General features: G+C 40.8%; 1 protein-coding gene across 2 annotated transcripts in view; it reads right to left on the bottom strand.

The window, feature by feature from the left end:
- The window catches only part of ELMOD1 (ELMO domain containing 1), a 43245-nt gene that overhangs the window by 5427 nt on the left and 22780 nt on the right, over nt 1-15038 (bottom strand). The window contains exons 3-9 of one of the 2 annotated variants that reach the window (XM_063393512.1): nt 12726-12871; nt 12546-12574; nt 11225-11322; nt 5611-5740; nt 2418-2551; nt 1141-1209; nt 829-852 (exon numbers count right to left, since the gene is read on the bottom strand). In XM_063393512.1, coding sequence (XP_063249582.1) covers nt 829-852; nt 1141-1209; nt 2418-2551; nt 5611-5740; nt 11225-11322; nt 12546-12574; nt 12726-12871 — 630 coding nt within the window. The remainder of the gene's footprint in view (nt 1-828; nt 853-1140; nt 1210-2417; nt 2552-5610; nt 5741-11224; nt 11323-12545; nt 12575-12725; nt 12872-15038) is intronic. The other variant, XM_063393513.1, reaches the window with a different exon arrangement.

Here is a 15038-nt window from a genome sequence, read left to right as displayed (position 1 = left end):
AACAGTTCAGCTGAGACAGAAAATCCATTGATCAGGATCCCATCAGAAAACAGCACAGCTGCTAAGCAACCACATCAGGAAGATCACCATGGGCAGCATCTCTCTTCTACTGAGTGCTGTCAAGGCACAGAAATTGCACATGCTCACACAGCACTCCAACACTGCCCTTGTAATCAAGCATGCAAAGAAAGAACTCTAATATGTTCCAAGGGCTTTTAGTCACACAATTACCATTAGGAACTCAACAGAAAAGAAACCAAAAGAAGCTTGAGAAGATCAAAAGCTTCAGGATTTAGGTATGAACCAGCTTTATGGATATCTAACATTACTGGCAGAAGAAAAATGTCTATTAAGGCAACTGATTTCTATGTAACTAGCTGAGAGGTCTCTACCCCCCAATAATTATGGAGTCTTTTACTGACAAACTACCTACCATACAGTTTGTGACACCTGAAGGTACCTGATCCCTCAACAGTCAGGACAATGGAGTAGCCAGATTGGAACCATCGTTAGTCAAGATACACAGAGTATGTGACTACAAATAAAGGGGCTTTTCAGCTCTGCTAACAAATATTTGGCCTAGACTATTTATGATTATCAAGTCAGTCACTTTCACTCCAACAAGCAAGGTGGATTTCATTTTTGATATATAAGCATGTTCATATATACCCAGTATACCACCCCACAGTTTGTGTCAAGTCTAAAGAAAAGAATATGGATCCCTTGGTGTTGCAACAAAGACTTTGAGTTTATAACACATCAAATTGTAGATTGATCTTTATTTACATGTAGTGTCTCAGAAAACTTAGAAAAAAGAAAAAAAAATACCTTAGTTCCTTCTTAGTGACTTCCCTTTATTATGAAAAAACACAAACAAATTAAAAGAAAGGTAAATAAAAACATAAAAATCACTTGAAATCAGAAATGAAAACATTTAACACTAAATTTAACTATTTCCAAGGTTCAGAACACAAGTTTGCCTTTTGCACCTCATCAGCTTTCAGGATCAGTACTATAAAACAGTCAGCATGTGGCAAAACCCAAGGATATGCCCAACAAAGAGAGAAAAAACAGCCCTGTTCCTCAAACAAAGCCAGCAGAGTGCTCTCTCAAGTTATTGTTTCTGGTCTCAAGTATTACCTGTATTTAGGGTGAAGAGAATCAGTGAGAACTTGCTGAGCAATCTCAGTGTCCCATTCAGCAAAATACCTGCAGACATACATGTTTAGGGTGAATAGTTAAAAAAAAAAACAAACAGAAAAAGCATCTGAAGTCATACTAAGCTGTTTATGTTAGCTTTTTAAAGGTCAGTGCATGTGTTACACAGTATGAGTTGCATCTGATGTGTTAAACTCATTAAACTGCCTCTCAGACCCCCAAACTGAAAGATTAAAGAAGCCTCCAACTCCAAGTGCACTCGTGTGTGAGTTCAGTGAATGTGCATTACCACATTCTCCTTTCTACCCAGCCTACAGAAAATCAGTTGTTTATGACTAGAGCATGTCGGGTGCTGAGCTCAAGAGAAAGCAGTTCAGGCTTCTTGATCTGGCAGATTCATTAAGCAAGATAAGAGTCATCACAGAAGACTAGGAAATTAAATACATGGTAGGGATTAATTTCAAATGGAAGGTCAAAGCCAGAGTCAAGAGTCCAGATCCTCAACAGAGATTTACTAGGGAACAACATACGGACAGAGGATGATTTCTGTCCTTCAATCTATAAAAGCAGAAAATACTTATTTTTCACCTCGTAAGGAAAAGTTATTTTACCAAATGCTTCTAAGTTATGTAACTGCATGCAGCAACTACAAGGGCTGGAGAAAATAACAGGCATTAGTCAATTCCCAAATTACAAAGCACAGCTATAGCATTAACACCTGGTGTGCATGAGTTGGAAGGAAAAAGTGATGTAAACTCACTGCTTAATTCTGAGTATCGACAGAAATTGAAGTAGTAGTCAAACTACCTAAATCTGCCATCAGTGACTGCATACCAAGTGTTTTGCTCAGAATTCAGCATGAAACTCCTAAAGAATGCAGCTGAGCAATAAATAACCCTCCCACCTACATACTTCCAGGGCATTGTGTTTAAGGAGATCTAGATACTGGTGAAAATATACTTAACACTTTCTTTCTGGTAGGAAGAGAGTGCTAACTTACTGTGTCACAGAGAAACTGAAAAAAAGGGCTTAGCAACTGGTATTACAAGCTTGAATTAGGAATACTGAAAGAAAGGAGACCCCTTTGAGAAGAGAAACACTCCAAAAATTAGGCTAGCAAATAAATTCTTTCATTTGCTTAATATGAAGTCCCTAGCACTTTTCTAAATTATTCCCACAGATTTGCTAGAATCTGCAAGTAATGCTCCTTTTCATGACTTCAGACACTTGTAAACCCATCTGCAGAGGGACATACTTACACCAAGTTATATAAGCCCAGGAGACCCATTCCTCTGAAATCTGTTTTAGGATCGTCACCCTGGAAACCAATTTCGCACCATTGCTTCGAAATCCGAGCTTTCAGTGGTGAATTTGGCTTCAAGCATTTCCACAACTAGGAAGATTACAGGTAAAACAAAATTAAGTTTCCACACAGTACAGATTTTTTTTTTTTTGTCTTTTTAAACCAAGCTAAGTTCTGACCACCGAGCAGATGGCTGCAGTAACATCACTGCACTGCTAACCCAGCAACCAAACACAAAATCAAATGAAGTTCCTTTGGGTGTGTGTCTGTCGGGGGAAATCCCAAACTACTCTGAAGTACTGCAGACATTTCAGCCCTACAAGACCCTTCTGACCTTACCACAGCTGCTCCAACATCTCACACAAAGACTTGTTTTGCTTCTGCTTTGTGCATCGAGGTGGTGGTGTCTGCCTCCATAAGCACAGAGACAGGAATGGGCTGGAATTTGGTTGTAAATCACTGACAGAGCAGCAGAGCAGCTTTGAGTCCCTGAGGCTCTGCAGCAATCTTTTCTCTAGCATCTTTTGCAAGTCTCTGGAAAGGTTATAAATCAAGAGAGCTGACTTGGCTACCATAGTGTTGAAAAGCAAATTGGAGAGCGTAAAAAAAAAAAAAAAATCCATACAAGGATAGCATGTGCACCATCATATTTAACTAAGGGAAGAATCATTAATTGATCTCACATAAGGAAATGTCTGAAGTGATTTAACAAGCCAGATAATCAGCTGGAATAAATCCATTTAACTGCATTGGTCTAGCAACTTTAGTGCCTAAATATCATGTTGCTATGCACCTAAAAGCAGCCTAAATTGACAAATACACATGCACACCTCATGTGCTATATCCCAAACCCACCCTTTCTGAAAGGTATTAAGAAATCAGAATTTAGAATCAAGAAAGTGTATTAATCACCAACTATGAGTTGGTGAGTACACCCACAACAAAATCACTTAGACAAAGCCTACCCAAGGGAAAGAGCTGTAAGCACATTTCCCAAATAAAAACAGAAATTGTTTTAATTTTAGCATTTCTAAATGCATTTAAAATTAAGTGCCCTGGGAAGGTTAAAACTTTAATGATTTCACTTTGTAATAACTGCATAAAGCATCATTGCTTAAAACAATGTTCATCCATCAACAGTAAATACAGTATTAATCATTAGTCCAATCACATTAAGTTAATCTTTCTCTCATTCATAAAGTGCTCTCCTGGTAAACATGAATAAATGAGAGCCATTAGGAACCGGAATTACCCATTGCAGAGATCACTTAGCAGAGTATCTAGAAGGAATGAAAACCAACCAGCCTGTTCTCCAACACTGAGGACTGGAAAATGAATTAAACCCTTGGACATATTTCCATTTGACACTTGCAAAAGTAGAACATCTGCTGTAAACAAGTGCTAATACTTAGATGAAACTGATACTTTTTTTCAACATAATGAGTTTGCATAATGTTGCATAAAGTGCACTGTTTAATCTCTCCTCGGACAAATGCTCAGTTTCCATTCTGCTTTTATGCTCATGCAATTATGTTTTTAAAGCACTTACATGACTACACATCATTGTTGACGTGATTCTCAGGACCTTGCCCTCACAGGCTGGATGGCAGGGAGAGAATACAGCCAGGTCCTTGGTCCTTCTCACCTATGATCCCAGACCCTGCTTGCTCTCTGGGCAATGTAGATGCCCAGGGTATTTAGGGACACTTTCCTGAAGCCAAAGGCCCTCTTTCATCTGCAGTGAGGTGCCTGGTATTTTCAGGGACCAACACTGTAGGCTGCCACCTGGATCTCTCACCTGCAAGACACAGGCTTCCTCAGTGGGTAAATCTGTGTGTGCCTTCAGCTAAAACTCACTCTGCTCCCATAAATGTGTGCATTTGGCTGCACAGGGGAAGGACTTGAACAGGAGGGGTCCATCTGCCCAAGTCCACCCGATGATTAGAACATGCCTTCAGGGCAGCTCTGGATTTGGACCATTCCTTGGTGAGACTCCCATCTCCCAGCAGTGGGCAAACCTTAAAGGCAGCTTTCCAGACACCAACAGGAACCCTGACCATCTGAGGCATTTTTAGAAGTAGTTACTTGCATCTGACAGTGCTTGTATAATGTGCCTATTGGGATTTTTGGAAGACCAAGTAACTATGGTAAAATTTCCAGAAGCTCTCACTGTAACTTGTGCAAAGCCTTGTACTGCAAGCTACAGCATGGAAGACATCTTCATCATCATCTGGTATTGTTAAAGTTTTCCGTATTTTTGTCTTAAATTGAAAAAGAAAAAAACCGCACAACCAAACAGGTAGTATGTTTTCATAAGAAAAATTCTCTAGGAAGGCATTTTGCTTGTAGCCAATAAGCTCACTATCACTTTTTCTATGTTTCTTGGCATTTCTCTGAAGCATTTTGCAATAGCTATGGTTAAAATCAAGATCAGGACCGTGGCTAGCTATTAAACTGTTTTCCAGAACCTTTATTCTTTTCTCAATTTCTTTCTAAGAACTCTCTAACTCTTCCTCTGCTTATGGCTTCGAGAGAGAAAAAATGCTTTTATTATCTGCTCCAGTGCAAGCCTTTCCTGAAAGCATGAAGGAAGTAAAACCCAATTGGCATGGTTTTCATAACTCTGCATGTATTATCTAAAGAATAGTTTCATTTTGTTTTCTCTTGAAAATACATTTGGTAACTATAAAGTTACCAGGGTAAGTCATCAACTCTCACTCTCCCATTCCACACAGTAAAAACCAGATATTTGTCATTGGTATACACAGACATTGCCCTCAAAAAATACAAGAAATTGAAGACATAAATTTGTAATTTGGTTAATGGAGAAAAATACCCTTCTTGTGTTGGAGAAAGGTGTACTGAAATAGGACATAAAGCTACTTTTCCAGAACTCACTGCAGATAACAGCTCTGTGCTCTAAGACCTGCTTTACCCAGTGCCTAGACATAGTGCAGCCGAGGGAAGTGCATTTATCAACCAGGGAGTGAGCTGCTTGTGTCACACCCAGACCAGATTATAATGCTGTGTGGTCTTATCTTAAAACAGGTACACTATGGAAGAAGGTGGTGTTTCAAAGAGGTTTGTGAAGCAGGCTGGGGAGCTGACACGAATAAAGGCTGCCCTCCAAGTTCCTCTTCAGCTCCTACCTTCAGCAGCATTTCCTCGTGCTGTGGATTCTCTGAATCGTACGGCTCCCGGCGCAGCTTCTCCACCTCTGCAATGAGATTTCTGTACCCCACGATCTGCAGCAGGCATGCCTGAAGAGATACCCCCAGCCTGAGGGCAACACATTCCAACTCAATCATGTATAGCCATGAAACAGCGCTACCACGTACACACACAACCAATACCCATGACTGGTGTCACATCCATGAACCGATAGTCTAACGCTTCAGTTGCAACAGGAAAAATTCCGAGAGATCAATATTACATTAAACAAGGCATTGTAAAAGGCATAATCTCATTTAATGCCTTCCTTAGATGATAATATTTGGGATTTTTTTCAAAACGGTGAACAGTGATTTTTCATATTGAAATCCCATTATAACTATACACAGCAGCATTGAATGCCTGTAACAAGCACATTACTGAATCTTTCTCCTCCTTCCAGTGACAGCTTCTCAAACAATTCCCTGAGATCAGAGATGTGAACTTGAAAAAGGCTGAGGGGGGAAAGAAAACTCAGCAAAAAGCTAAAAATAGTTGTTTTGCTTCTGTGCCACAAAAGCCAGCATAAAGAAGCTGAAACCCTGAAGTAATACAGTTTCAAAGATCTGCCTCCAGGCAGATTTGGCTTTTGTCTCATGTTAAGAATCATCATAATGGTTCTCTTTTCATTATAATGCAGATTTTTATGTTTTCTTTTTACATTTTTCTGATGCATCATCAAAAAACCCAAATGCAACACACATGAAATAACTACTCTCAAAAAACCCTAAACCAAACTTGGAAAAAAAAAACCCACCAGAAAACTCTGCAGCAAACAACAGCTTTACATTAAGATTTTATAATACAAAATGGAACTTGTGCTGTACGCAACTGCCATGCTCATAGAAATATTTGCTTATATGTGGGAATAAGTCCTTTAATATTTAATAGTGTCTAAAATGATTTGAACACCTGGTATGAATTTGGAGAGCAAGCTAAGTGAACACTCTTATTCCTCTGTGCAACACAGGCTGTACTGATATTAAGCTGCACAGGTTCCTTGTCTGTCATGTTTGATACATGAAATACTTTGTTTATTCTGCAATACTCTTAAATTTTCTGAACAAAAGGATTTTCACTCTTATCTTTTGAGGCAGGTCCTGCTAGCCTAAACTGATCTCCCTCTATGGCAAGGTGACCTCCCTAAGATGAGGGAAAGGATGTGGAAGTTTTCTACCTGAACTTAACTAAGGCCTCTGACACTGTTTTCCTCAGCATTCTACTGAAGCTAGCTGCTCATGGCTTGGATGTGTGCACTGTTCACTGGGTAAAAAACTGTCTGAATGGCCAAACCCAGAGAGTGGTGGGGAATGGAGTTACATCCAGCTGGGGCTGGTCACTCATGGCATTCCCCAGGGATCAGTTTGGGACCAGTTCTGTTTAATGTCTTTATCGATGATTTGAATGAGAGGACCAAGTGCATCCTCAGTCAGTTTGCAGCTGATACCAAGTTGGATGGAGTACTGATCTGCTGGAGGGCAGGAAGGCTCTGCAGAGGGATCTGGGCTGGCTGGATCCATGGACCAAGGCCAATTGTATGAGATTCAGCAAGGCAAAGCACTGGGCCCCTCACTGCAAGAAAGACCTTGAGGGGCTGGAGCGTGTCCAGAGAAGGGCAGCGGAGCTGGGGAAGGGTCTGGAGCACAAGTGCTGTGAGGAGCAGCTGAGGGAGCTGGGGGGTTTTATCCTGGAGAAAAGGAGGCTCAGGGGGGAAACCGCATTACTCTGTAAGTGCCTGAAAGGAGGATGTAGCCAGGTGGGGGTCAGCCTCTTCTCCCAGGTAACAAGTGAAAGAACAAGAGGAAATGGCCCAAGTTGCCCCAGAAAAAGTTTAAATTGGATATTAAGGAGAATTTCCTTCACTAAAAATGTTGTCAAGCCCTGAAACAGGCTGCAGGAAAGCAGTAGAGTCGCCATCCCTGGAGGTATCTAAAAGATGTGTAGATGTGGTACTTAGGGAAATGGATTAGTGGTGGATTTGGCAGTGCTGGGTTAACTGTTGTACTTCAGAATTTTAAACCTTTTCTAACCTAAATGATTCCATGGTTAATCTACAGAATCAGAGATGTCAGCATTAGTCCATTTCTCATGCTGGAATTTTATCCCATTTCAGGCTATAACCCTTTCAAACAGAAAAACCTCCACAGTATTTTCCATTCTTCACTGTTTTTTTTTTTTTAACATGCTTCACTGGCTATAGCCTCCAATTTTACAGAAAGGCTGCATTTCAAAGAAAGCTGAAAAGCCTGACAGACTGTGAATTGCTGCAGAGTATCACTAAATCACAGACATAATGTTTAAAAATTCTTTATAGCCTCAGTATAGTTTAGAGCAGCAGAACACAGGCTGTGGCAAAGCAGAGCAATTTTATATTAAAAAATATGTTTTTAAGATCCAAGGTGCACAACACATTCAAAGTAAACCATTTTTGCACTTTATGTAAAGGCAGTCAAAAGCTACATGCAATGTTATTTGGGTGAGGGGATGGGGATCCAGTTAGATTCCTCTCTTTCCTTTTCATTAATGCTTTGTTGTCCTTGCCAACAAGGCAAGATGTGGATGAGGTGCTGATGTCCCACACCTCCTCCTTGTCGTCCTGGTGCTGCCTGTGGCTGTTCTCAGAGCACAGGAGCAATGCCCCTGGACCTGGACTCCCACTGTACTCAGGTGCTCCATCAGACGGAGGCAAGTCCAAAACTGGAGTAGGGGAACTAGATGATTGTGAAGTTCCCTCCCAACCCAAGCCTTTCTGTGATTCTGTCTGCTTCCATAGTTAGTGTAGACTGCACACGTCACCACCAGGTTATTCGACCTACTTGCTCCTACTGCCAAATGCACACACCTCTCTGAGAGGCACTGATAAAGGAAAATTACTGTGGGATGCCTTTCTTTAGATCACAGCAGCCCACAGGCCTCAAGAACAGCCAGTGCAAGCACCCCTGAGATGCTAGTTCAGCTCTGCAAAGATGCCACATTAAGAAAAATGACTGCATACAGACTTGCAGAAACACATACAGTATGACACATGTCCCCTTGTCCTTACCCCAGGAAATTTAAAGTCTCTGCTATTCAACACAAAGCCAGAGCTTCTAAACAAGACAGTTTGGACACAGTTTTTTTATGTTCAAGAGAAGGCAAGGCACTGGATTTTCCTTACTCGTGTCAAAAGAAGCAGCTGACCTGCTTTGGCTCAAATGTCTCCTGAAAAAATCAGTATAAAATAAATGGCTACATGGAAAACTTCAGTGCAGATACCTAAAGATTAGGAGAAATATGATTAATTTAATATAAGGGCAAATTTAGTGGCAGAGTGTGTATCTATGTATGTGACATCACCTTGCACATTTCAGGCCACCACTACTCACTGTTTTCAGAAGATATTTTACCTAACAGGAGGGAGTGCAAGGGGAAAAGGGGATGAGAAACTCAAATGCAGTAAAATAATGAACGCAAGCATTCTAGTCTGAAAACAATTAAGCATTTGTCCTGTGCTAAGGATATGAACACCAAATGGATTTGAACACCAAAAAGAATTTGGGTGATTTTTTATTTGGGTTGTTCATGGGTTTTTTTTCCCCTCTGTGTGGTATTTTTAAAAAAATATTATCATAGAATCACAGAATGGTTTGGGTTGGAAGGGACCCTAAAGATTGTCTAGTCCTAACCCCACCGCTATGTGCAGGGACACCTTCCACTAGATCAGGTTGCTCAGAGCCCCACTTAACCTGGCCTTGAACACTTCCAAGGATGGGCCATCCACAGCTTCTCTGGGCAACCTGTGCCAGTGTCTCACCACCCTCACCCACTACTCCTAACATCTAATCTAAACCTGATCTCTTTCAGTTTGGATCCATTCCCTCTTGTCCTGTCACTACATGATCTCCAGCTCTCTGGTAGGGTCTCTTCATGTACTAGAAAGACCAGATCACTAAAAATGTAACCTAATGTTCAGGGTCCTGATTTCAAGCAAGGAGAAGTAATTTGCATGTCTGTTCTCTCTCTTTTCTGAAGGACAATATTTCTTAAGAGGCCAAAGGCATGTCATGAGGGGAATCTGAGGGTGTTATACAAAATAATAATTCATTTCTTGTTTTCTCCTGAAATCATTCCACCCAGGTACTCAAGAGTCTGATGCTGAGAAGTGAGCACTTGGATCACCCTGATCGCTAAACATTGCGGTTTCTGGTGTCCACAGGGAAGGCTCTGAGCTGTGCACATTTACATCCTGAAGTTCTTCCTCATATGTCACTTTCACGAATTTTGCCATTGCTGGGTTTATATTTCAGAATTTCAGCAATCAGCATCCTGTGCAACACAGGAGTACCAGTGCTGTGACACTCTTCTCAGATGGCAGCCTCTCAGAAGGGCCTCACACCCGCTTCAAGCAGTCTGTCTTTCATCACCCTCCCTTTGAAAAGCATGTGGGCAGGGTCAAGAGACACCCCTGGAAAAGCTCTGTGCTCATTTCCCGAAAAAATTCACAGGGTTTCTCATCTATGAGAATGAGGGGTTCTCTTTGTTTTGTTTTTCTTATTTTCTTCCTTTCTTTAATGATTGGGTCACCATTTTTTCAATTCTTGGGACTGTGGTCACCATCAGAAGAGTTGTCTCTCAAGTTAGAGAGATGCAGTGTATTCTATTTCCTTTATGATCAGTGAAGCCTCATTTTAAGACTACCCAGTTACTGGCCTTTTTACTGGGGGGTGGGCTAGGAGGGAGATTCCTGTAATGAGACAAAAAAATTGTAATTTTCCAACTTAGCTTTTGGGTTTCATTGTTGCAGAAGACCTTGTGACCACTTTACTTGTTGATGCTGCTGATCACTTAAAGAAGAGCAGCTATCAGTTAATGGATGCCCATTTTTCATTAAGTGTATCAACTTCAAGCTTGGGAAGAGGAGTGAACCTCAGACTGATCACCTGAATAATATAGCTCTCAGCTTTCCTCCTACCAATTCCTGACCTAGACATCTTGTGTGTTAAGCTAGGAACTGAAAAGTAAGGCAACCACAAAAAACGTTACCATCACCTACTCTTGAAATACACACTTGTAAATTTAATGGTTGGTTGTCAATCTCCTCTTACAATATCAGTTATATCATTAAATATCGGCTATATCATTAAAACTTCTGTTTGGATAATTAAAGGCAGTTTTAAAATGCAAACCAGTATATGTCTGTATCAGCTAGACCAGGATGATTTCCTCCCTACTCAAAAGGCCACACACAGCCTTTCTAAGAAGCCATCAGTGTCCCTGCCAGGACCCCTGCTTTGGGGGTGTTTTATCCCTAAATAAGTGACCCCCACAAATCCATGCATCGACAATATACTAAGACAGATAAAAGACTCAGGATATGCCTGTTAAATCACCATAAAAGATGATTCATTTTCACATAATTTTCTTTTACAGCAAAGTTTAAATTAGAATTTCATGCTGAAAGATAGAACATCTTCAAATAAGCCACAATAACTATGGAGAAGCAGTTCTCCATGGACCCAGGCACTGAAGAGATCAGTAATTCCCACTTGCTCTGTAAGAAAATGATGAACTTACTGTGGATTTATATCTGGATTAATCCTTTTCAGCTCCATGATGTCATCTATTGTTTTTTCAATAGCATCAGGATGAACATTTACTGATGTTTGCAGCCGCTAAAGAGAGGTTTCAAACACATGTTAATTCCTGTCATGTTAATTCCTGTGGAAGCTATTACTCAACAGAAGTTAACAGTGGTAAGTTTGATACTCCAAAGCTTCTGCATTAAGAGCCCAGAAGACCCAACTCAACACATGTGTCTTTCCAAACTTCAACCCTACTGACTCGTTCCAGAGCACTTGCCCTGTAAGAACTCAAGTCCCTTCGCCCTTGTAGTCAGTTTATTGCATTTCTGTGGCAGCTATCAGTGAAGATGATCAAAGGCCTCAGTGCAGATCAGGAAGCAGCTTCTGACCATCCTCCTAATTACCCTGGAATTTCTAGCCTTCATTTGACATCCCTTCACCCAATATGTTGCAGGAACACAGCAAAACATTCTTTCTCTTCTTTCACACACAATGGCTATTTGTAGAAATGACCCTGAGGGTTCAGTATTTAAAAACTAATATGCCATCTGAAATCTCGAGGCTGAAATTCCTTGTGCTTTGTCTCAACACTGCACAATTGCTTAAATGAAAGCTTTTAAATAAGATTCTGCCTTTCTGTTTATGATAGAAATACGTTTGGAAGTACTGTGCTGAACTAAGAGCTACATGACACCATTTTTGCTAATGCTGAGGTAAGGTTTTCAACATCATTGACTCTTGTCAATGTCTTTAAATTCTCAGTGACAGAGAATTTAAAGGCTGAAGGATGTTATTTAACATACACACAAATGCCTTAGGGAAGAACTTAGGTTAGCACAATCACTGGTACAGTAAAAGGATGAAGTGAAAGAGGCTTTTCTCCACCAATGTATTTAAAAGGAAAAGATGGAACAAAGTTGGTAAAATTGCTTTTCAGACAAAAAAAAAGTCTTCTTTCTACTAAATTTTCAAGTGACTGACTGCAGATTACAGATATTCTAAGACAGGATGAGGAATCAAGCCAAGAACCCCCAAATTACAGCATTTCACTGTCATCATCTCCACCATGGCAGGTTGCTCCCTTGATTCCATCACTGCCACAGTGGGCCTGTCCCTGGAACACAGGACACTCCACCCAACTCTGCAAGATCAGCTGCTATTGCAGACACAAGACCCTCCGCAGTGGAAAATTACTTTCATGTAAAATCATGTCAAACTTTAAAGTGATCTTTTGGGGTGAGCAAACAGCAGACTGAACAAATCACCAGCGTGGGACACCATAGAAAAGGTGAATAATGAGATCTTTCACTCACCTTACTTTTTGAACCTTTCAGGGATGCCTCTGTAAGGGAACAGTATTTGAAAGCATCATGTCAAACAAGCATGTTTATATTGGATCGATTTAACAATTTATTTCTAATAACAATATCACATATTTTTTAGCACATGCAGAAAGTTACAAAGGCATGCAGGACAAAGTATATTGCAGTTACCTATTTTCATTGTTCTGGAAGCTCCAGGTTTGGTATTGTAACAGATCCTTTGCAATTCACATTGACCTGTTAGTTTCCTGACCACGAATTTCAGGCAGCGCCACAAGCATTTGCAGTAGAAGTACAGGCATACCTGGACAAACATCCTGGCAAAAGAAGAAGCCTGAAAATAAGAGGCTGAAGCAGAGTTTGTTTCAACATGGTCACCACCCAAACAGCAAGTACCTCCTCACCCCAAATTCCCATGGCCTAAGAGCACCTTTAAAGCAAAAGCAGCAATCACACTAGAGTTGGTCAATGTTAAATCATGCTTTTTACTATTACCCAACAAAACAACCTATACACAAAGCACCAAAACTAGAAGCACAGAATAAGTAAACTCCAGAGTTTTCAAAAGAGTACTTACAGAAAACTCTTTGTCCTCTTAACATAAAAGTCTGTATAGTTCCTACCAGTGCTTTGGAGAAACAGGACTACATGAGAAGGGAGTACAGCTCACCCTGAAATAATGGATGCTGAGAATCCAAGAAGACATTGCACCCTGGCTTAGTTTTGCCTCAGCAATCACCTGCTCCAAGCAGAGTGCTTGGTTATCCTGACAAACTTGACATCCTGACAGCATTCATATCACTTCCCTAAGTAGGAAAATTAAGGCAATCAAAGCTGCCCCCCTTTCAGGAGAAAAGGTGTTTAAGAACCTGTCCTGAGGACTGCCAGTTCTTCCCAAGAGCAGCTGTTACACAGCACCGATGCTGCACAATTTCTCAAAGTACAGAACTGACTGTAAGCCAAGAAAGCCCTTATGTAGCTGCTGCAACTAGTTTTGAGCCCCAGCAGCAGAAGACAGACTTTGATAAACTGGATGTATTTCAGTGAAAACGGTAGAGTTGGAGCACAAACCCTGTGAAGAGAGGCTGGGAGAGCTGGGCTTGGTCCACCTGAAGTAAAGGTTCAGGGGGATCTAACAGCAACCCTCAGTGCTTGTGGGAAGATATTGAAGGAAACAAAGCTGGGTTCCTGACAGTCCTGCAGGGCCCTAGACAAGGGACAACAGCCCTAAGCTGAAACACAAGAGAATCAGCCTTGCAAGGAGTAACCCTTTTCCCTCGAGGAAGGTTAGGTAGTGGCACAGGTTGCCCAGAGAGGCTGTGCAGTCTCTTTCCTCAGTTTTTTAATCCTTGACTGGAAGAAGCCCTGAGCAGCCCAGTCTGGCTTCGGTGCTAACCCTGCTGTGAGAGGGAGGTTGAACTGGAGTCCTGTTAAGGTCCCTCCCAGGCTCAGCTGGGAACCTACAAAAGCCTGAAAGAGACTGCATATATAAGAAACACTCTATTTTAAAATTGGTTAGCCTTACAGCTGCTACCAAAACCCACATACTGGTACCACAAATACATAACACACTCCAAACCCATATTTTAATGGGAAACAACTCATTTGAAAATAATTTATCTTTCTTGTTTCTATGGCTATGATGCTTCAGATCTTGCCACATTACCCAACTATCTGTGAACCTCCTGGGATACACATGGATCCACCCACAGTCCCTGGGTTCAGAAACACATCTCATAAAAGACAAATTGCAAAGAACTGGCAGTAGGAACATTGCCATTTGAGCATGGTCCTTGGCTACAGGTTGTTCTGTCAGAACAGGGGGATGGATTAGATGACGTCTACAGATGTCTTCAAATCTCAACATTTCTGTGATCATATTCTGTGATTATATTATACAAAAACATCAATATAACTTAGATATGCAAGCTTGCCAATAAATATTCACAAATAATTTGGTCCATTATGTTCTAAGCCTGTGTGTATGCATATTCATCATTAGCCTATTATTTTCTGCTGTTGATGCTTTCAAAGGACAGATATTTCTTAGGAGACTCTATCGTCCTTTTCAATAGACTGCAGTGATTATTTCAAAACACAGAATTTCAGATACTCAAATCAGTTATAAATATGTATATGTATGCATGTAAAGCTTGAAGAGCTCCATCACTTCCTAAAAACTTCCTGAAGGGCATTGTATAGAAGGATGTTCAAGGAAGGGAAGATGAATTAATGTGTGTTAACGTCCACACAGGAGTTTAATCTGCTTTATGTTGGCTTCAGCTTAATCATCTTCGAAGGGGGATTAAGCTATGGGAACTAAAGACATTTTATGTCTAAATGGAAAACATCCACACAAGTATTTAAAATGCTTTAAAAGCCTTCACTGTATCTTCAGACTTCTAGTTAATTCACTTAGTACCCCCAAATGCCTGCATGCAGGCAAATGTCCTTGGTTTTATTCAGCAGGAAGCCTCTATTTTA

The sequence above is a fragment of the Prinia subflava genome, chromosome 3, assembly GCF_021018805.1.
Source record: "Prinia subflava isolate CZ2003 ecotype Zambia chromosome 3, Cam_Psub_1.2, whole genome shotgun sequence".
Taxonomy (NCBI): Eukaryota; Metazoa; Chordata; class Aves; order Passeriformes; family Cisticolidae; genus Prinia; species Prinia subflava.
The sequence above is the reverse complement of the archived record's forward strand: the minus strand, read 5'-3'. Positions and strand labels throughout refer to the sequence as shown.